The sequence below is a fragment of the Mustela erminea genome, chromosome 21 (genome assembly GCF_009829155.1).
Source record: "Mustela erminea isolate mMusErm1 chromosome 21, mMusErm1.Pri, whole genome shotgun sequence".
Taxonomy (NCBI): Eukaryota; Metazoa; Chordata; class Mammalia; order Carnivora; family Mustelidae; genus Mustela; species Mustela erminea.
In genome coordinates, this window is record NC_045634.1 from 27,161,041 (window position 1) to 27,185,176 (window position 24,136).

The 24,136-nt window shown below is 39.4% G+C and overlaps 1 protein-coding gene across 12 annotated transcripts in view; it reads right to left on the reverse strand.

Annotated features, from left to right (window-relative positions):
* TENM3 (teneurin transmembrane protein 3) overlaps window positions 1–24,136 on the reverse strand; it is a 1,246,978-nt gene that overhangs the window by 168,756 nt on the left and 1,054,086 nt on the right. For all 12 annotated transcript variants that reach the window (XM_032328838.1, XM_032328846.1, XM_032328840.1 and 9 more), the window contains one exon: window positions 23,183–23,420. In XM_032328838.1, the coding sequence (XP_032184729.1) occupies window positions 23,183–23,420 (238 nt within the window). The remainder of the gene's footprint in view (window positions 1–23,182; window positions 23,421–24,136) is intronic.

A 24,136-nucleotide genomic window follows, 5' to 3' on the forward strand; every position in this document is an offset into this window, starting at 1 on the left:
ATTATTTTCTCTAATAACATGTCCTGTGAAGTCAACAGACTGTTTTCTCTTACATATTCAGGAGGTTATGGGTATTCCATATTGGAATATTCCACGACGGTACAACATTCCACTATGGAATATATAGGGAATGTATGTATGTAATATATATAGAATATTCCACTATGGTACAATACAGTTTCTGTGAAAGATGACTATAGATGGTACATAGCTGAATATTTTAAAATTTTACTACCGATGTCCTTATTTTAATGTATTAAGAATACTGAATATATCAAATAACTTAAGGGCTTCACAGGGCAGAACTCGGAAGCTAGACTACCGAGGTTCAAATCCTGATTCACTGCTCACTGTGCATATGTCCTTGGGGAAGTTACTCCATCTCTTTGTGTTCTGGTTTCTTAATCTGTAAAATGGAGACAGTAATAGCCTCTACCCTTCAGGTTTGCTGTGAGGCTCAAAGGAGTTCATATTTGCTGTCAAGTGCTTGGAATAGCAGTGTTAGATAAATAAAAGAGTCAGACTCATGAGTTTATGTGCATTACTGCTTATGAATATTGTTGCGAGGGCTAATCAGGTCCTTAAGTCACAAAGAATCCATTTCTAGAAAAGTACTAAGTGACTAACTATGTTGCCGGAGTAGAAACAGCGCAAAAGTTATGAAATTTTGCCTAACACAAGTACAGTGGGAAGAATTCTGGAGTAGAAATCAGACCTGAGTTTAAGTTCCTGGTTGATCATTTCCTACATACGTGACTTTAGGAAGCCTCAGTTTTGCTTTTCATCTGTAAAATGGAGCTAATGATTTGCTTATCTCACAGGGTTATAAACCCATTAATGTATCTAAAAATGCTTTGTCGGGGTGTGTGAGGGGCTCAGTCAGTTAAGCATCTGATGCCTTTGGCTCAGGTCTTGAGATCGAGCCCCCATTGGGCTCCCTGCTCAGTGGGGAGCCTGCTTCTCCCTCTGCCGCTCCCCCTGCTTGTGCTCTATCTGTGTTAAATAAATAAATAAAATCTTTAAAAAAATACTGTGTCAAACACACAATTAGATGCAAATGATCAGTTGCTACTTCTATAAATTATACTAGTAACTGTACTGTGAGTCTCTTTTCCCATATGGACGTACTTAGCAGGGCAAATTTTAAAGTTTGTAGTCTGAACTAAATGTTACATTGGAAATAGCATTTTTTAAATCTCCTACCATATCCCTATTCAGCACGGTCATTAAGAATATGGGCCCTGGATCAAGACTGGGTTGAAATCCAGACTTTACCTATAATGAGCTGGATGATATCTGGTGAATGACTCAAATTTTCTGCATCTTGGTTGTATCATCCATAAAATAGGACTATGAGTAGTAGCTACCATGTAGACAATTGTATGAGGATTCAATGGAAGTAACACACACGCCATGTTTCTATTAGGACCTAACACAAGGTAAGGGCTCAACAAGCCTCAGCTATTTATCTTCCCAAAGTCACAGGCTGCGTATTCCAAAAGACCAAAAAGGATCATTTGGGGCCTTCAGGTTCCAATTCAATAGGTAACAACCTCTAAAAGCCAATGCTTATAGAATGAATACCTAGTTTTACAAACTTGATACAGGAAGTTCTATACATGGGCAGGGATTCCGGAGGAGAAGATGGATTGAAACAGACCAAGCAGGAAGCTGATCATTCAGACGAGCTGTGAGCAACCTCTTACTGTGAAGGACCGAACAGGAAACCCTGCAGCCTTTTCTGGCCATGCCCGCCCAGGACGGCAGCAATAGATCATACAGAAATGATCGTGTAGGGGCTGTATTCAAAGAAAACTATGCTAATGGACACTGATATTTTAATTTTATAGAATTTTCCCATGTCATAAAGTCTTCTTTTTCTTTTTTCCCCATGAAGTCTTCTTTTTCTTTTTTACACTTTTAACTTTCAGTTAAAAGTGTAAAAACCATCTCTAGTTCATCATCACCACAAAAACAGGTGACAGGCTCGATTTGACCTGTGAGTGATAGTGGGTCTCCTGATTTGAATTCTTACTTTTTTTTTTTTTTAGGACTGTGCATGAAGCATGAGCAAGATGTTCAGGAGCCCAGAGGAAGAAATGGTTTCCTCGATGTCATTGGAAAGGATTTATTCAGGCAGTCTGGAGAAAGCATATGCACGGCTCTTGGGGAAGACAACAGTCCCAGGGACCGGACACTGGTCACTCTCCGTCACACCCACACCGTCACGCACGCGCTCTCTCTTCTAAGTGCTTCTTATAATCAGTTCTTATTTATCCACTTGCATGGGGGGCGGTTAAAGTTGTACAGTACTCTTTATTTATTTATTTATTTATTTATTTATTTTTTTGACAGAGAGCAAGATCACAAGTAGGCAGAGAGGCAGGCAGAGAGAGGGGAAAGGAATCAGGCTCCCTACTGAGCCGAGAGCCTGATGCGGGGCTCAATCCCAGGACCCTGGGATCATGACCTGAGCCGAAAGCAATGGTTTAACCCACTGTGCCACCCAGGCGCCCTGTACAATACTCTTTAAAATGAGTTTTTCCTCCTGAAATTCTCCCCGCTCAACCCCCTCGGCTGTCTGTGCTCGACTTCACTTCTCTCGATTCCAGTGGCTGCTTCACTGTGTTGGCCCCAGGAGAGAGGAGACAAAATGAGAAGCAGAAAGAGGCCGGGTCTCTAGTTGGTTTCCTACAGCCCCATCTACTGGGGTACAGCCATAATGTCGGGGAGAAACTCGAGGTGAGACGGAAGGGGTTACCCTCCAGACAAGGAGGGGAATCCTGCAGGAAGGGAGCTGATAAAACAGAGACTTCAACAAGGCCCAGGGAGAGACGCCTGCCCCCCCGCTTCGTAGGCAGCATCTTGGGGAGCTGGCATGACTCCAGAGAGGGATGAGGCTCTCTACTACTCTCACACCACGCATGGGGGTACAGAAATAGCAGAGAGCAATACCTCTGTCCACAATTATGGACTGAAACAAGCTGCATTTGAATAGCGACCAGCATGGCGGCCCATGGCCAAAGGCAGATTCCATTCCCTTGCCTTAGTCTTTGGTACCATGAAGAACCTCTGGGGAAAAGCGGACGTAGAGCGGATTTGGGATGTAACCAAAATGTGTGAAAGATACAAAATTTAAGAGATTAAAGGTTTGTCTTAGATTAGAAAAATCTCTTTACTTATTACCTAGGAGGAGAGAAACGGGGAGAGGTTGGGTGAACACAGAAGATTCCCCATGTATCAGAAACACGGGCCCTGCTCCTGGTTTCCCGGTGCTGGAGAAATGGAGACCCCAGAGCGTGTCTGCAGAACCTGACGGAAACAGAAACCTGTACCTTAAATGTCAGACAGAGGCCTGAGGAGGCCTCTGGATCCCAAAGACCAAACGGACGGGTTTGGAGGTGTTTCCGTTGGGGAGAGCCTCCCCGAGATTTCGGCGTCTCAGCAACATTTGTAGGAAGGAGAATTACTACTGTGGCTTCAAGAGTAGCTTGGACATCGCAGAGTGTCCCACGGGGCCTGAAGAGGCCACACAGGTAGGGATGAAGGTTGTCCTGGCAGTAACGTGGCCATCAACAGTGAAGGAACAGACAGTTATATGCAGACTCCACCACGATCAAACGAAGAAACAGACCAGCGGACTCTGAAATTCCGCCATCTGAAAAGCATCCCACGAGTTTTCTGAGGAGAGAATTATTTTATCACCGAATTCACCATCCAGAAACGTCTTTCCATGTGTCACTCTGGTCTCTCCGCGTCCTGTGACTCTCTGCCAGGTCATTCCAGCCTCAGGAACATGCTTCTCATGTTTAAAAAAAAAAAAAAAAAATCCTGCCAAAATTACTATCAAAACCAGACGGTTTTGACCCGGCATCCACATGAGGTTTGGAGAAGAAAGGGAGAGATTTTCTTTACTTCTCAGACCGTATTTGGGAATGAAAAAAGCGAATCCTGTGAGAATATCCCCCATTGTATTTGGCAATAAAGCAGCAGCTTCTTTTTTAACACAGAGCACACGGGCGCAGGCTGATTCGGTTCTGATGTGTCTAATGATGCCCTGCGTGTCGCCTGCCTCCAGTCCCTCTGCTCTCGGGGCCGCCGTTTCACTCTGGTGATGAACTAGAGAGGCGCACTTGAAGACAGACTATCAGAGACTGAGATGAGGAAAATCAATTTCAAAGCCCCGAAGACGGCTGGTGCGGGAGGTCACTGAACACTACCCCTTGCTTTGTGGCTTCGGAATCTTGGGGGGGGGGGATTCTATTGAACAACAACAACAACCAGCAGACGAGGGCTGGGGAAACTCGACCGCCTTATCCCCCGCGTAGCCGCGCCACCGGCCACACGGAAACAATTACTCTGGATTCAGCACAATTAATAACTGCTCCTTTTCCTTCTGAAGTTGAAAGAGCTGTTTCTTTGTGGATCTGCCTTCAGGACCGACCAGCCTTTTCATTTCAGCTTCCGCCTTCTGTCCTGGCTTCTATTTCTCACCGAGCCTGGGAAGGAGCTTTCTACGGGTCATGCCACAAATTTAAAATTAGGAGGGACAGGACTGAAACCCTCCATTCTTTCCTGCTGTCCCCATTCAGACTTTGGGGTCACCGTTAGTAACTCGATCCTGCAGGTTTCGCTGAGGGACTCAGGGGCAATTTTCAATTCTTCTTCTGGCCTGCCTGTCCTGTGCAGTCCCCTCCCCCCACCCCCTCCCCCTCAGTAGTCCCCCTACCAGAGAACGCTGCAGTCTTTCTTTTATGGCCTGCCTGTCTTCCTTCCCTCCTTCCCGCTTCCTTCCTTCCTTCCTCCCCATCTCCTGTCTTTTCCCTTCCCTTTCCTTCCTGTCTGATTTTCTGTGGGGTTGAGAAGTTCTTCTGAGTTCTTACACTTCAACTGCCTCTTCCGAATCTACTTGGCAGAGGCAAAGGTGATGCGAAAGTAACATGTTCATTTCATGTTTTCTCCTCTCAGATGAAACGTCATGGTTTAAAGGCTAGATCTGCACAGTATCCTGAACTACTTCTATACCTCCCGTCGTGATTCCCCCTGCTCTGCTCTCAGGCCTCTGGCCACTGCCTCTTGTCCTTTGTTTTGCTTTCTTCCCCCTATGTCTTCGCAGGGATGTTTCATTCTTTTTTTTTTTTTTTTTTTTAAGATTTTATTTATTTATTTGACAGAGAGAAATCACAAGTAGGCAGAGAGGCAGGCAGAGAGAGAGAGAGAGAGAGAGGAGGAAGCAGGCTCCCTGCTGAGCAGAGAGCCCGATGCGGGACTCGATCCCAGGACCCTGAGATCATGACCTGAGCCGAAGGCAGCGGCTTAACCCACTGAGCCAGCCAGGCGCCCGGGATGTTTCATTCTTTAGAAATTCTACACTTTTGATTGGTTGTCTTTCAGAATAATAAACTACAAAACTTACGATCATGAAATTTTTAATGGCAAAATAATCAGAGTTTTGAAGTAAATTTAAATGTCCTTTTATATATGATATGATATGATGTTATATGATACATCAACATACCAATGCTCATTTGAAAAGATCCTGACATCAAGTACAAAATTAAATAAGTTATAATATATAATTAAATTGTAAGCTCACCAAAAAACCCTGTAAGATTGCAAGAGTCACTAGGAAACAAATGGGTTCATACTAGTCTTTTGTTCAGAACATTAACATAATCATGTTATTCCTCTAATATCAAGAGCACAGTTTCATAAGTTGCAAATTTCAGGGACCAAAATGAAAAGCATCCTTGGAAAATATACTGCGTTACTCAAAGTGGTTTGAGTCTATTTCCTCAATGGAGGGCTATGAGAGAAGATAAGAGTCAAAAAGAAAGTGTGCAACCACTGAATGAAATTTTAATTAGATCAACTTCATAGCTGGCTGTCTTCACACAAAAGAGGTTTCTTTTCTTCAATATTTTATACAGTGTTAAAAAACCTTTCTAGAGATTAGCAAACAGAGAAAATGACTAAAAGAGCGTCACAGTGTTTAGTGTTGTCCCTGTGGCATAGCGGAAACCTTTATTAGTGACCCACGAACACCCGGAATACTATTTCTTTTGTGTATAATCTATTACGTCTTATGGGGGGAAAGACACTACTGCCCTGGAGATGTGATGGTTTTTCTTGATCTTTTCAAATTCTTGGTTGAACAAAGAGAATGAGCTACTTCAAACTTAACATGAACCCCCTACATAAAACGTCTTGATGTGTCCTGCTCTCGACTTATGTTTCTAGGCAAATTAATAAAACGTTTCCCTGGAACACAGACTGCTTCCTTCAAATGAGGGGCGCTCATTTCAAAGACAGTGTGCCAGTGAGAAGACTGACTGATGATATTTGGTCACATTGACAACCTTTTCAGAATCCAAAGTTCTGACTTAAGAGCTCAGGGAATTTTGAGGGATAGGTTCCTTTTCCTTCAGGCAAAATACAACTTTCTGGATTTAAGAGGCTTATTAAAGGTCTCACAAGATTTCCTCAACATCAAACGACTCTTCTAAAATGACATTTTCAGATCTAAAGCAAATGAATCCCACACTCACGGATTAAATTTACCTGGAAATATATGAAGGCTAAAATTAACCACTGAGTTCAAAATAGTTTTAGTCACTTGATGATGCCAAAACAATGGGCAGGTTGCCTAGAATTCATTTTAAGATAAAAATTTGCAAAAACTGTCAAAATATATAAAATGTAACGGTTGTGCATTATCTTCCTTCCGTATTGCTTATTACCACTTATTTAATTGCTTGTAGTCTATAATTAAGAACATACTGATTAAATACCATAGAAGTTGAAACAGCCTCCGGTATTTATCAGTATATATTTGAAAAACACGATATACCTAAACTGTGATAGGAACCACTATCCAAACACTCTGAAAACTTCCAGATAACCTGTGGTTCATTATCACCGCCTTCCGAATTTCCACTACCAGATCCTGAATTTTAAGTTCCAAAGCCAACTGGATGATCTTTTAAATGTATATTTAGCAATGTGTTCATAATCAATTAAAAGACGGAAGGAGCAGTTTACTCAAATGATGTGCTTTCGATAATAATGCAGGGAAATTAAAAAAAAAATACTAATGCAGCGAAATACAAAATTTCCGGCAGCTATGAAACAAGAAAACTAAAGAAAGCAGAAGCCCAAATAGAAAATTACCTGTTCTTATTCAAAGCCGGGTTCCTGCTTGTTTTCTTTACTTCTTAGCAACTGATTCTCGATAGGTATCTAAAGCCATTTAGTACAGTTACTGACTGGGTTTCGATACCTGGCTATTTGGGAAAGAACTCTCCATCTGTGGAGGATGCCGACCCTCGGAAGCTCTGGGAGAATGCAGAGGCTGCTGTGAATGTTCAGAAAGAAGCCCACCCACACTAGGCAGCAGAGGAAGGCTCTAAAAGGTGTTCAGTATCTCCACTCTTTCACAAGAAAACATTGCAACCAGACTGATTGATGGGATCACAGGTTTTGATAAGGCCTGGGGAGCTTAGGTAGCCACTGACAGAACAAAATCTACTAAGAGTCCATGCCCTACATTAGAGCAGCGGTCCTCAAACTTGGGCTCACATCAGAGTCCCTTGGAGGACTTATTAAACCAGAAGATCTCAGTGGAACCCCCAGCTGATATTGCCAGTCCAGAGACCACAGCTTGAGAACCACTACGGTCATGTGTTGGCGTACTGGGTTTTTAGCTTCAGTTTCACCCAAGACTCCCATCAAGATTCTCTAACAAATCAGAAAATCATTCAAAAGATTCCTGCTTATTAGAAAGTTATGGCTGGGAGCTCACCTCAAGGAGTCAACTTAGAACGAATGGAGTTTTTACAGTGGGAGGCTCAATCCACTTGACCTCACCATCAAACGGCTTAAAGATCTGTCCATGTTCTACATCATTTCACTCTAAATTTTTTACTTCCTGAGCAGGGAGCCTGATGTGGGGCTCGATTCCAGGACCCTGGGATTGTGACGGAGGTTGAAGCAGTCGCTTAACCAAATGAGCCACCCAGGTGCCACTACTTTCAAGTATCTATCATGTCTATTGGGCTTTATGTCTAAATGAGACACCAGCATCTGTTCTCTCTTGGTTCTTTGTCTCCTTCACTATCTGTATTTCCATGTGTCTATAAGACATTCACCAAAACACTATCTCACTCCACAAGTCTCTTCTTTTGGGGTTTCTCTTTCCGTATTTCTTTGAACTTAATACTTGGGTGTATAAGCCATAGAGAAGTCTAGCTGATAACTCACCGTGGGTATTTACAACTTCCCAAAGGTTCCTTCCTACAGAAAATGCTATTTCTTTACCCTTAAACTTTCTGGCTAGAATTGTTTTTATACATTCTTCTTTCCTCTATAATCTTGGCTTCAATTTACAACCTATATTAAAATTTATAGGAGGAAAAAAGCTACCTCTCATCCTTCTCTTTATCTGTTAAGAGAGACTTCTGGAAAACCCAGTTATAAATATTTTTAAGGCACCAAACACACATACATGCACACACATAAACATAACCTCTTTACCCCTTTACACATCTGTTATATTGAGGAGAAAGGAAAGAAATAGAAATATTTCCTGCACAAATGCCTTCTCCTTCACTTTTTTCCTTCTCTGAAGCTGCTGAGGACCAGGAGTGACAATCAAGGTGGCATTCTTAGTACTGGCCAGAGTGAAGGCACCCTCATACCCCAACACCCCAACCAAGGTTGTAATCCCGGCAGCTTCAGATCGACAAGAGAACAGGATGAAAAAAATAAAACAACAGAGCTACCCTATGACCCTGTAATTGCACTACTGTGTATTTACCCCAAAGACAGAGATGTAGTGAAAAGAAGGGCCAAATATACCCCAATGTTCATAGCAGCAATAGCCACAATTGCCTAACTATGGAAAGAGCCAAGATGCCCTTCAACTGACAAATGGATAAAGAAGATATGGTCCATATATACAATGGAATATTACAGAGCCATCAGGAAGGATGAATACCCAACTTTTGTATCAGATGGATGGGATTGGAGGAGATTATGCTGAGTGAAATAAGTCGAGCAGAGAAAGTCGATTATCATATGGTTTCACTTACCTGTGGAGCATAAGGAATAACACGGAGGACAATAGGAGACAGAAAGGAAAAGTGAATTGGGGGAAATCAGAAGGGTAGATGAAGCATGAGAGACTACGGACTCTGAGAAACAGACTGAGGGTTTTGGAGGGGAGAGAGTGGGGGGATGGGTGAGGCTGGTGGAGGGTATTCAGGAGGGCACAGATTGCATGGAGCACTGGGTGTGGTGCATAAACAACGAAACTTGGAACACTGAAAAAAATAAAAAAAAATAAAGTTCATGCATAGAAAAAAAAATCCTCTTATTAAGGTTCAGAGGGAGAATTCTAGCATACTTGAAACAAAACAAAACAAAACAACCACCCATACTGAATCCTATTAGAGTTAAAGACAAAGTTTTTTCTCTTATTCTTTCAATATTATTTTCAAACATGTTTTCAAGGGTGGGAGCAGGGGAACTGAGAAGAATACTCACCCAGGTGAGGAAAGTATAAAGTACTTAGAGGACTAGGTTTTAATTCCCTTCAATTAAATTTAATTTATTTAATTACTTCAATATACTGTGGTTACAATAGTAGTCAACAAAAGCTGCAACTAAAAATAAAAACTAGCAAACGGGGTTTCAAAACTGAAAGGGGCTTGCGTCAAGGATTGATATAAAGGGAAACAGTTAAGAAGTAATAAAACTTACCTAGAGTGAGCCAATAATAGACTGAACTTTAGTATTTTTCTTTTTTGTGCTTTGATAATTTAATCTCTGATAATTTTGAAATGGGCGAGTCCAAACACAGGTGTATGTGCACGTGTGTGTAAATTTTGTAAGAATTGGCCAGGGTTGGTTCAAAATGGATTAATTATTTTGCCTTTAATATAAAGGTACTATTACTATAAACCATTGAAAATGGTTTATAGTAAGTAATATACTATGCATCCCTGAATTGTAAAAAGAGAATGTTTTTAGAGCCCTACTGATTAAAATGCCTTTTCTTTTATTACCTCTAAATTAATTATGATATGCATTTTAAAGAAAAATATTTTAAATAAGAAAATTATATACCCCCCAAGTGAGTAATCAACATTAGAATATAAATTATATATTTTGATGTGCAAACAAAAGAACAAATATGTAATGATTCTAGCTGTGACACAGTGAGTTGGTAAGACTGATAAACTACTTCTTCATGCTGATAGCATGTTGTGGTCTCAAATCTATTACACTTTTGAATTGATGTTCTATTATCTTTGGACAACTTTCATACCAGGAGGTGATCCCAGCAAGAAAAATGTCTTAAATGAAAAGCTTATAAACAAGATACATTTCACTGCTGTTACCTGAATTAATATGAGCTATTAGTGGTTGTACAAAACAGTGCTTTGAGACAAAATCTGTTTTTTATATTTTACCAAAAATTCCACAGTATGAATATATGAATAATTATATATTTTAGCAATTGCCACTGTATCAATTTGCAATTATACTGTATACACAAACATGCTTATGGAAAGTACAGCATCGATCTCTGAAAATTGGGAAGAAAAATTCTAGAGTACTCATGTGATCTGTGGGAAGAGCATTTTAGTGAATTCATATTTATTTTTCAGTATTAGGTGAGAAACTTAATACAATATAAAATTTATATATAACCACAGCTTTATAAAAACATATAGGGTTATAATAGGAAGCAAATTATTTTTATTAAGGCTTATGTAAACACAGATAAATCTATAATCAAGCACTAAATCATGTTACAGAGTTTGGGAGGATTAGGAATGGAACAACAGGTTAAATACGCAGATTTTTTCTTTTTTTTTCTTTTTTTTTCCTTTTATCATTACCAAGAAGGCTAAAATAGGTTTTGTTTCAAATTTTAGTTATTATAATGGTGTGGTCATAGCATCAAATGCACAAATCTATATCAGATATTTTCCTACATGTTTTAAGATTATCAATTACAGCTACTGTTGGCATTTGCATACTAAATATATTAAAATTAAAATGGGAATTAAAAGAACGCCTTAAAATTCCTATGTGCTATTTGAACAAGATTTTAATTATTAATTCATTCAATTATTGATGGCCAACTATGCTTAGAAGAGCTCAGAATTTCTAAATAAGTTTGAGAAGGAACTATGATCTAGATAAAGACAAGAATTTCAAATGTAGATGTAAGTTTACAAAGAATAGAAGAATTATAGGATTGTAAGAGATACTGAAGATGTACCTTAGTCAATCACATATTAGTGAACTGTAAGTAGCTAAGAAAACATAAAGCAACCAGTCCAAAGAGAGGAAGGCAATTTAAATAAACCTTAATGAGCACCTATTTACTCTGCACAAGGAAACTCTTCTGATTTTAACTTCACAAAATCCCCACTCTGTGTGTGGTGTGTGTAATAAAATTTCCTTTTTTAAGATGAGGAAACTGAGCCTTAATTTGTCAGAATTTATATAGAGGCAAGGGTAGGTCTTTTGGGCCCTAAAATTTATGTTCTTAACCAGTTCATTATACAGTAGTAGTTTCTATATGAGATATGTATCTTAACTCACATATAAAACACACTTCCGTTTGGACTGATCTCCTGTCTAAAGAATAAGAAACATACTAAGCTTTAATACTATGTAGTACTGTGACCATCGTGAAAGCTGCTTTCAGTCGTTTTGTGGGAAAGTCACGGATGTCTGTGAGGGATTCAGAGAGAAGGATGAGCTCACCTAGTAGACGAGTGGACAGCAACACTCTCACCTTCTAACTTCTGCGCCTGTTTGTGATGAACTAAATACAAGACTCTTCCCAATACTTTGGGCTGAGCTGCGCAGTGATTCTGAAAATCTTTTTTAACCACATCAAGGTTCGCCAGCTAGCTCATGGCAAAGTACCCGAAAGAGTTATAGACCTTAAAAGTGAGTTAAATGTATAGAAAGGAGAAGGGTCCAAATTTAATGACCTTTTCTGGGGGGGACAAGGGGCTGTCAACAGCATGCTACCAAGAATAAATTTTTGAAAAAATTATTAATCTGCCCCTTCAAGTAAAGTAGTATTTAAGCACAAGGGAGGAAGTACTGCTTCTTTAAAGAAACTCTTAGTTCAGACAGGATTTTTTAAAACTCACATTTGGAAATATTCCCATCAATATATTATTTGGTTGCCAAGAACAATGATTGCCATCTATAACAATTTTTAATTTTCTAAGCTGCTTAAACGTCTGCAAAACATGGTATGTTAGTGAGTTTGGTCCTTGTTTATTTAAAGATGTGCAAATGTAACAACTTCTAATTAGTTTGCTAGAACATCAGAGACATTAGTCAAGTTTCAGCAGATACTGGATGATCCTACTTGTGTGGAATCTAAAAAAAGTCCAACTCATAGAATCAGAGAGCAGAATGGTGGTTGCCAGGGGGTGCTTAGGGGTGGGGGAATTGGAGAGATGTTTGTCAAAGGGTACAAACTTCTAGTTAAAAGATGAGTAAGTGCTGGTGATCTAATGTACAGCCCAGTGATTACAGTTATTAACATTATATTGGATACCTGAAATTTGCTGAGAGGAGACCTTGAGTACTCTCACCACACACACACACACACACACACACACACAATACACACACACACACACACACACACAATACACACACACACACACACACACACACACAAGCTACACCCACGTGAGGGGATGGATATATTCAATATTTTACAATGTGTGTGTCTGTATATATACATATTTGTGTGTGTGTGTGTGTGTGTGTGTGTGTATATATATATATATAAAACATATAGTGTATATATATATTTTAATGTTCAGGTTCAATGTTATACCATAAAAAATCAAACTGTGCAATCTAAATTGTATATATTTTTATTTGTCAAAAGGAAGTTCATATAGTTGTTAGGTCGAAAATTTTTATGTATAGTTAATATTTGACATGTAATTATCTTATAAATATATACTTAATAAATATTTATTAAACAAAATTAAGTGACAGACTGGAAGAAAATAAAATTATTTAGAAATGCCAATTCATTTCATCCTTTCAAATTTTAGTTTTATATACGTATGAAAACTTGCATAAGATTAGTACGTTGCTACAGCTGTACAATTAATAACAGAATAAATACATGTATTTTGGGGTTGAGTGCTTTTATTTTCTTTCATATGTAATTAACAAAATGGAGCCACTATAAGAAGGAAAGGAATTAATTTAGAATCTGGGATCTAGCTGAGTGCTGCCACCGTCCAGTTACGAGACCTTGGGCAGATTACTAAAATCTCAATGGGCTCTAAAAGAAGGCAAGATCGGATAATTTGCAAAATTTACTCCAACTGTGAATTTGTTCTGGAATGTAGTCCATATATTTCTCAAACGTGGTTGCCACTTCTCCCCGTCCTCTGTCACAACCTTGAGTTTTTCACACTGGTACATTGTAAGACATTCATAAATACCCACTAAATGAGGGAAAGCATTCAGGATCCATTTTGTGAAATATCACTATCCCACCAGGATCTCAGATAATCTCCCTCCCTTAAGATCACTTTTTTCTAAAGCAAACCCTGTCTCTGAAATTTACTTCATAGTTGATCTCCTGTAGGAAGCCACCCCAATTAAACAGGAAAAATACCGGTTATTCTCAATCTAAAAATACCTATTTCTGAAGTTGAAAAGGCTATCTAATTGTTCACAAAAATTAATCAACATGCCAATTCTTGTTAGTTGTCATTGCCTTCCCTTTATTGCTTTCCAAGTTATTATTCATCCTTCTAAATATGGAACTAATTATTTTTCTCTTAACTGTACAGCAGAAAAAAAAGAATAAAGAAAAGCAAAGAAGTGAAGTGAAAGAATAAAGAAAAGCAAAGAAGTGAAAGCAGAGAAAGTGTCATTGCTACTTTGCAATGACATTTCAACAAATCCTTATAAAATCTTTAAGTAAGAAGTATTACCAGATCCATTTTATGAAAAAAAAAAAAAAAGAGCTAAAAATATATGAGTAATCTGCCTAAGGTTACATAGCTAGGAGAATGTTAAGATTTTAACCCAGATTTGTCCCCAAACCATTGCTTTTTTCTACCCTACCATGAGCAGAAAGAAGCACTATCATAGTAGTGCAGGGTGTGATTGGAACAAGATGACTTCTCGTGGTAATATTCCAAGTGGTTCACAATCTGAGGTGAGAAATCATAAAGAGAGTCATCGTAGAATCAGAGGGTTATCAAACAGAATTTATTAAGCTTAGCTGGTTAATTGCATGTCTAAGAATGTAATCTTGCAGGCAAAGGAGAAAGTATTCTGAAAATGGTTTAATAGAAAACAGACCTCACCTCAGGTTTGAAGAAAGAAATACAAAAGCCAAACACTGTCAAGGGAAAAATGAAGAAATAGAGGAAGTGAGAAACAATGTTAATCAGTGATATAAACAGGATGGAATTTTAGAGCAAAACACTGTTTTAAAAGTGGACAGAAATTAATTCTAGGATAAAGATAAAAATCCTCCTGTTGTAGTGATGTTAGGCAGAGATCACACACACAGACACAGACACACACAGACACACACGCACACAGACACACACGCATGAAAACACACATGCACCCATACACAAGAGGATTGAAATGTTTTCACAGACAATATTAGGGAAGAGTAAAAGGATTTTTAAAAATGCTCACAAAATGGTTGCTGAGAAAGAGAAAGAGAGGTGCCTCAAAAATGAGTAGGTCATGCTCAGGAAAAGATAAGGATTAAATCACAGTCATTAGCCATGACCAGAGTAATGACACGGATGACCTTATACTTTGATCATGCTCGGAGAAGTGACTAGACATGTGTTAGAAGTAAGTAAGAATTCATTTTCCTAGGTACTAGGGAAATTAAGGTTATCATGTGTGAATATTTTATACAGATTGCTGGTTATCCAAAACCAAACATTATCAGAGTAAAGTAATTGTATTTTGTTGGAGTTATGCTTTCAAAAATCACTTAAGGTCTATAGCAAATAATTAATGCATGCTTTCTTGGTGTCTTAATTGCTATTATAAAGAAACTGGTTCACCTCAATTAAACAACATAACACGCCTACTCCATTGTACTCCATTGTACAGTATCTTCATCATGCTCAAAAGACACCTAAAGCTTTAAACACCTTAAGTAAAACTGAGGTCTAACTCCTGACTGATGGGGAGACAATGCATCTATCAAGGCTTGGACTGATTCATTCCAAACATTTACCGCCTTAGTTAATTAAATGTTTTAGGAATATGACTAGTTGCCTTTCATTACAATTTAAACATTTTTTTTTTCCTTCTCAGGAATGAAATGAGCAGACCCGGGGTTCCTACCTGCAAAAATTCACCTTTTTTCTGTTGAACAACGGAAAGAGTGAAAGAAGTGAAAGAGTTTATCCTGCTAGATCTGTGGCTGCAGGCTTGACCTACCTACCCCATGAAGATAAACTAGACTGTAACTCTTCCAGTCAGGACAAACACTTTTCTTGTCCGTTGGAGAGAAGAGAGCTTCTTGATGATAAATGGTGTTTACATTTGTTCAACTGTTAACTAATTAGGTTATCTTATCCTATGCAATGGTTGTTCTTATTATTTGGTCATATTTTAAAACCGTTTATGGAGCACCTATCATTTGCTAGGTACCTTACTCAAGATTATTAAAGTCAAGGTGCTCTTTTCAGTATGTAGTACTGTGGCACTGGAGATCGACTTAAGGTTGTAATAACCTATAGATGATCATATGGATCATTTAAATGATGGATCCAGGATGAAAACCCCGGTCTGACTGCAAAACACAGACCCTTGTTTATGCTGCTGAGCTGTGTTTGTATCTGGGCTTATGGGTACCGCTGGACAAGAGGGTGACAGACTGGATGACGTCCCCTAGCCTACCTGCAAACAGATTATTCCTAATTTTCTTTTCTCCTAGAGTCCTGCTTCATTGGAAAATGTTTGTGCAGGGGCGCCTGGATGGTATAGTCATTTAAGCAGAGGACCCTTGGTTTCAGCTCAGGTCACGAACTCGGGATTATGAGATCAAACGCAAAGTTGGGCTCTGAGTGCAGAGCCTAACTCCGTCCGCTTGAGTATCTCTCTCCCTCTCCCTCTGCGCCTTCCACTTGTGCTCTCTCTCTCTCCCCCAAACAAATAAATACATCTTTAAAAAAAAGAAAGAAAGAAAATGTTTGTGCCAAGTGATGTCCTGAAGGACATCAGGTGGATGCCCCCCACCCCCACCCCATGCCCCATCCCCCCATCCCAGCACTCCCAGCCTCTTGGGGGGCTTAACCCGATCTTAGGGAGGATAGAGACAGGATGGAGAAAACGAAGGAGAAGCATCTGATGGGCATCACCCACCCACAGGGCTTAGCGGGGTTGGGGTGGGGGGGCGGCGAAACACCTGGAGTGCTGGGCTTGCACACAGTGAGGCTTCGCGATGGAACTGGAGGAAACTGTGCCAGAAGTTGTCTGCCCGCCTCTCAAGAAGAGGAAGAGAAGGGGCTCCTGGGTGGCTCAGTGGGTTAAGCCGCTGCCTTCGGCTCAGGTCATGATCTCAGGGTCCTGGGATCGAGCCCCGCATCGGGCTCTCTGCTCTGCGGGGAGCCTGCTTCTCCCTCTCTCTCTGCCTGCCTCTATGCCTGCTTGTGATCTCCCTCTCTGTCAAATAAATAAATAACATCTTTAAAAAAAAAAAAAAGAAGAAGAGGAAGAGAAAATATTATATTATTTTATTGTTGTAACTGTCTAGGGCTTCTCCTACCCTATCCTCGAAGAATCTATGTCCCACTCAAAACTGGCAGAGCCTTCTCACTCAATGTCAAGTTTTTATTACAGGTTAGATGTTCTGTAAAACCACTCTGGGAAGAAAAAAAAAGATATTTAAAAATAAAACTACTAGGTTTTATTCAGGAATATACATCAATATTGACTCCTGGGAATGACCTCCATTTTAGAGCTACTGTCAATCCACAGCCTACTTTTCCATTTAAGTTATCAGCATAATATTTGCTAAACAAGCAACCTGAGGCAGGTGCATTACAATTAGGTAATAATTATAATTACAATACAATTACAATAATTACAATTAGGTAATAATAATATCACTTTAAAAATCACATTTTTTGGACATCTGGGTAGCTCAGTCAGTTAAGCGTCTGTCTTCAGCTTAGGTCATGATCCCAGGGCCCTGGGTTCGAGTCCCACATAGGGCTCCCTGCTCAGCAGGGAACCTGTTTCTCCTTCTCCCTCTGCCCCCTCCCTCATATAAATAACATCTTAAAAAATAAAAAATAAATAAAAATCATGCTTTTGCTTTTCCCTTATCTTAGTAATCACCTTTAATCTCATACTTTATTTTAGAAGGAGGTCTCTATTTCAGTACAGCCGAAGAGCTTTGAAAACAAAAATTTTACTAGCTAGAGAGCTAGAGACACACAGTTGTTCCTTCTTTGAGTAAATTCAGGACCAAATTTTACTTCTGTTTTACATTTTTAGTGAATATATGATTTACCTTTAAATCTAATATTTTACATTTAAAATACAAAATTTGAACTTCTTGAACAAAATTTCATTGGCTATGTTGGCATCAATATATGTTCTCTCTTGTCCTTTTGGTATTGTGAGAAGAAAATAAAAACAAATATTTTATGCATTATTTTAAGAACCACGTATTTAGAGAAAAACAGAAGCTTTTTCTGTGAAGGGGTTGACAAAGGGTTAAATATTTGCTACAAGGTGGCAGAGAAACCAGAAAAGTTCAAGTTGAGAGTTAACCAATGACTGTATTCCAACCATGGCTGTTTTTCTGTTTCCCTTTTCATTTAGTTTCTTTTTCTGATTTATCTTAGGCATAAGTTAACATGCAACTTTACTTGTGGGAATAAATAATACTTCCTTGGGTAACAGTATGTCCCTCCGTGTCCGGTATAGTTTCAGTTTATATCTGTAAAAGTTCTAGTGCAATTGTATTTATAATCCTTTCTCTTTTAATTTATTTTTATTATTTTAATATTTTCTAAGGATATTATTTATTTGTCAGAGAGAGAGAGGATGTGCGGGTGCCTGTATGAGCAGGGGAAGAGCAGAAGGAGAAGCAGGCTTCCCACTGAGCTAGGTGCCCCATGGGGGACTGGATCCCAGGACCCCCGGATCATGAAAGACACTTAACTGACTGAGCCACCCAGGTGTCCCAATTATAACATTTTCACTCTTAAACTGTCTGGTTTGATGATAAATTAAATGGTTAGCACAGCACTTAGACACTGAATTAGGACAATAGCTTCCTAAATTAATCTCATCTTAATGAGACAAAAGTTTTTATGCCACAAATTGAAATGAGCCTTAAATATAAACATCACCAGGCATATCCTTATACATCATACCTTCTTCTTCCTCTTTCTATTACTCTTTTTTTTTGCGGGGGGGTGGTGGTGGTGGTGGTGGAGATCTTATTTATTTATTTGTCAGAGAGAGAGTGAGAGAGCACAAGCAGGGGGAGTGGCAGGCAGAGGGAGAAGTAGGCTCCCCGCTGAGCAGGGAGCCTGACACAGGGCACAATCATGATCTGAGCCGATCTGAGCCTCTGCTTAACCTACTGAGCCACCCAGGAGTCCCTTCTTCCTGTTACTCTTAAAATGCACATGTGTCCCTTCACAGGCCTTTTAAGAAATACTGTAAGTTACTAAAGGTGAACTATTTCAAGAGATCTAGAATCCAGTTGATTTGTACTATTCACTGACATGTAATTTTAGATAGGTTAACAGGGTCTGCTGTTGTTGTTGTCTGTTTTTAACAGAGACGGTGAGACTCTCAAAGATTCATTAAGAATTTCTTAGCCTAGGCCCAGATCCAATTTTGACACTGGTGTTCAATAACCTCAGCTTCATTTCTGCACCTCTTTTCCATACTCTGTGATATTCTCCTCCGTCCCCCAAACTGTCTTTAACAAAAGGAAATGGCATCATCTGTAAACTTAAGTCAGTGGATTACCTCCCCAGGGATATTTTACTTAAAGCTCTATCTGCAATTATGGAGCATCTAACTACTTACTATCTTGTTAAAGGTAGTTGGTTATCAGCATGCTGGAGAGGGTAACATTTTTCACCTGGGAAAGCTTTCCCTGGTACATAACGGCACAATGTGAAGGTTGCTGCCTAGGTTTCTAATAGGAAAGGATGACTGATATCTGAAGCCTGTACTGATGTCTTGCCTTTCCCTAGAACCATTGAGAGTGAAGATTAAAAGAGGGAGAAAGGAAGAGTATCTTAATTCAGCAGGTAATACTTCTGTTTAGGTCTTTTTTTTTTTTTATAAGATCTAGCAATTGATCTCACATTAAAGCAGCCCAGGACATTTCAATATTTAAATAAAAATGCAATAAGAAAGAGGTAATTTAATCTGCAATATCATACATTAATAATTAGCAAAGCATTACTGCCCTGCAAGGTATAAAGAGCTAGGGGAACATAACTAATGAACTATCAATGCCAAAGTAGACTTCATAAGAAAATAAGACTTTAATAAATCTTTTATTAAATGGCTACAAATGAACCATTTTGTTAACATCTAATAGGAAACTACTAAGCTACTTAATTCACATAGATAAATGAAGAACCTGCAGGCAATTAACTTCACAATTGCGGAAGGTCAGGGCCCCCAGTGAGAGCTGCCGTTCCTTCCACCTTTCTGGGCTGCGGCTGCACTGGGCCCAGGCCCAGCTTTTCCTCGGCTGCTCTATACTCGCGCAGCAACTCTGACCATGCTCTGAAGCAGCCGAAGTATAAAATAAACAGAGGATGACCTACAGGCTAGCAAGTGACCTAAAACTAAATCATACACAGCATAAGAAATATGGAGTGCCAAGAAAAGGAATCTGGAAGGAAAACTATAAGCAAGGATTGGTATTATAGACGGGTGCTGAGTGGTATTTATTGAAGATGATAACATAATAAGGAAGAGCTTGGAAACTGCAAATGCTTGTCCGGGTCTGAATGTGACTCTAGGAGATCTGAAACTCACTAGAGATTATAGACCAGAAAGGCTCTATTTACCGAGTGGAAATGTACAAGTACACAATAATATCGATTGTCTCCAGCAGCAGCAAATGTTAAATTCATTAGACAAAGGAAATAAACATTGTTATGGAAGCAAGAAACCACTGGTGAAAAAAATAAATGCTTTTAATAAATCAGACCAGGAACTGCACTGAAACAGGACAAGGTGTGAAATCTTTGATGTCTTCTCTACCAATTCGCATAGACTAAGTCTACAAATTGCCAAGAGTTTCGTGGATTATTACGGGCCAGTCTGCCAGCAGCCATGATCAATGTATGCTGGAAGGAGAAGAGGGTTGGGGACAAAGACGCGCACAGATTCTTACACACACAGAACGGAATCTCATGCTTCATACCCTATACCCTTTAAACGATGGTTTGAGAAAAGTGAGAGTCTGTAAAATGAGTATATGTGCAAATAGAAATAATTACCAAAGACAAAACTGTGCCCCAGATTAAAAAATGAGTCAACGGCAGACACACGTCTGGATGAACTTGTTAATGTAGCTGAAACGGAGCGCGAGAATCATACTCAATAGGGAACCTTAACTAAAAAAGGAAAAAATCAATGATAAATAGGACCAGTTCTTCACCTCAAGAGTTCCAACCAAGGGAGACTATTAAAGAAACCACAGTAGCCTCTGTCGGTACAGCGTGAGATTTTCACATCGCTGCTTGGGTTGATACACAGAGTGCGTGGTAAGCTGAAATACTTTTTAAGGAATATTTTAAGAGATGGACACCTGAAAACAGGAAGACAACAAAACTAGAAGACAGAATGAAAGTTTTTACATTTTTTGGATTCCTTATTCTTCATATACACGTTAGTGAGATTACAGCAACTGGCAGACCTTCCTTTCTATGTCAGTTCATAAAACTAAAAAATATAATTCCATGGATGGTTCACTAATGGCATCGCTTATTTCAAATCATCCCAAGAGTGAACTCTTACACAGTCTGAATACGGAGAAATCAGCCACAACTACACATATGGCTAGAATGGGTTGTCCTCTAAACAACTATTTTCTCTCCTAATTGTCCCACCAACCAAAATTCATGAGTACAATGTGAGGAATAACAGGAACATCTTCCCCCCAGATGTGTCCAAATATCTCCACTAGAAGACATGGCTTCAAGAAATACCAACTCTCATACAGACACAGTTTTTGAGGCTTCTGAACTACATAACATTCCTAAAATGAAACACGTTTCTACTGACTGAACTCGACATATTTCATACATATTTGTCAGAACAATTATTGTCAACTACAATGCAATTATCCATATTCAATTTGATGACTCAACTGGAAAATTACTTTTTTCCTAGTAAAATTTTTCCAAATGACAATAGTGAATCAGTGTTGATGAGTTGTTCGGTGTGTGCTAATTAATTACACTGGGTGAATTTAGTTCTGTGCTAATAACCTTAGGAAAGAAAAAAAGATCTGTAGACATGACTTTTTGTCTTAAGTGAAGAAATCTCCTGTTTGCCTACTTCTTTCTTACCTTCCCTTTCTGATCTCTTCCACGCAAATGTTCAAGAATACAAAATAAACAGTAAAAGCCAACTAATCTTGGCTCACACTACAGATAAAACAAACAAACAAACAAACAAAAACAAGAGTTCCTTGGAACCATGTTCTTAGGTCAAGAGTAAAAGAAAACAAAAAGATTTTTATTGTTGGCAACTAACTGTGAGGACTTCCTGCTAACGCATCTTCAGGGAAGAATTGGTTTAGATCATGCATTTAAAGGCCAAAAAAAAAAAAAAAAAATCACGATTTATTCGTTGTGAAACCTGTTTCTTCATCCAGAAGCTAATTTAAATGTTGGCATTAGCCAGGGGCTCTATGGGACAGGGCATTTTGGGGGGCATACTCCCCAGAGTCTTCTATTTTCTGGATTTTATGTGGTGATGATTCTTTTTCTCTGAGCCTACTGGAAGCCTAGGGCAGAAAAGAAAGAAACGCTGCCAGGAATGTTAGGGGGACTTTGTCACAAGGCTGTCAATAGGAAGCCAGTGAGGAGGGACACCACCCCTGGCTCGTGCAGGACATGGTATAAAGAAGACATTGACTGTCAAGGTTCTGTCCAAAGAAAGAAGGAAAATTTTTTTTTTGTGCTGGGAGATATTTACGAATGCAATGGATTAACTCAAAACTTGTTCTACACTAGTTCTGCACATTCGTCTGAGCGGTTTACTTCCTGTGGGCCAACCCGTGTAAGAAGTCTTAACTTAAGGCCTCACTGAAACACCCAGGTGTGTACGGAGAGAGGATACGAAGCTAGGGAAGCCTCTGGAGCACAAGACTGAGAGCAGCCCATGGGCCATCACACAGAAATGGGTTAAAATGACTGTGTATTGTGACAGAATAGGAGTTGCATGGTTTACAACAGAGGATGGGAGTTTCAGGAGTTAGAGATCTCAGTTCATCATAAGGAAGAATATTACCGTCTGATATTATTGTCTAAGAACGGGTGGGGTGTCTTAGGAAATAATACTGGAAGGAACCTTAGAGAGTAGGTCCCATCTCCCTTCTGACTTGTGCTTCACTATCTGCTCAGGAATCCTCTATGATTTTAGGACGTAAAGGACAGAACGTGTCCTGTGAGAGGAGGGATGTCTTAGAACCAAGTGTCTGTTAACCATGTTCATCGAATCAAACTACCTATGGGACCCAGAATCACACCCTCTATCTCCATCTTTTTCTCAATGTGCCTGATGATTTGTAGATGAGTGAATAAAAAAAAGTAATGCAGAGTTTCACTAAAGGCCTTTGTTCTCGTGTCTTGTAGCCTACACAATGTGTGAAAAGGACGAGAATGTTCACCGGGCTGGCAAGTTAAAAATGACCAGTAACCTGGCGCTGTTCTCAGCGAAGACAAAACATGGAGGATGCAAGTACGGTAAATTTGTTCACAAGAAGAGGCTGAGACTAGTTTATCTTTAAATGTGAGACCTTAATCAACACAGCTGGCTGACTCTGGTAGGGTGGCCATTCTTCGAGCAGACATGTGGCGCAGTCCTACCAGCACGACGATCTGGGAGTGTCCCGCAGAGGACTCACCTGCTTTCCAGTGGTACATTACTGCCAAGGACCCAGCTGTCTTGCAGCTGGACGGACTCGGGTGTGGTTTGCAGCTCGGCGGGCAAAGCAGCCGGCGGGGCCGGACTCTGGTTCCTTCTATTGGTCAGGGAGTTTCTGTTGAGAGAAGTGATGGACGGATGGTGTTGGGCGGGGTGCTGTTTATGGGGTGGTGGCAAAGGCTGCAGAGTGGGCTGGCCTTGGTTGTTTGCAGGTTGCTCTGTAAAAAGAAAAGGAAACTCATTATATATTTATCTTGATATATGTATATGTACCTACGTAGCTACACACACTACCAATTTCTTGGGGGATCCACTGCAGATGAATCAGAATTAAAAACTGCATTTAAATCCATAACCTAATAAATTTGCATATTATTCTATTAAGCGGGTGTTCAGTGACATTCTCTAAGAGCAAGTTTACCCTTGATACACGAAGTACTAATTAATATACAACAGATGGTAAAATTGGTTTTGGTTTTAATTTGTTTCAGATTTTTTTTCATCTGGTTTTATTAACACCTACAGAAAACAGTATCTGACAGGTCCCCTAATGTGCCTTTCGACTTCAGCTTTTTTTAACAAACCAACCCTGAAATTAAATGGGTAATTTCCATGGAACACAAAGGTTTTCGAAATGCATATAATCCCTATAATTATTTAATGGAGTTTTTTTAAGCTTTATTTAACTGCAATAAATTATTACAAGTTAGTTGCTAAACAGCAGCAGACTACTCTAGTTTAGTGCATTTCAAATAAGGCAGATCTGCATTATGATCCACTAATAGACGCTAAGTATTCTTTAGCAGAAGGTCACTCTGTGAAGCAGATGTTGTTTCATGGATATTTAACAGACTGAATCACATCTGATTACGACGTCAGAAGACTCATATACTTAATGACCGTTACATCCATTAGAACACACACAGAACAGATT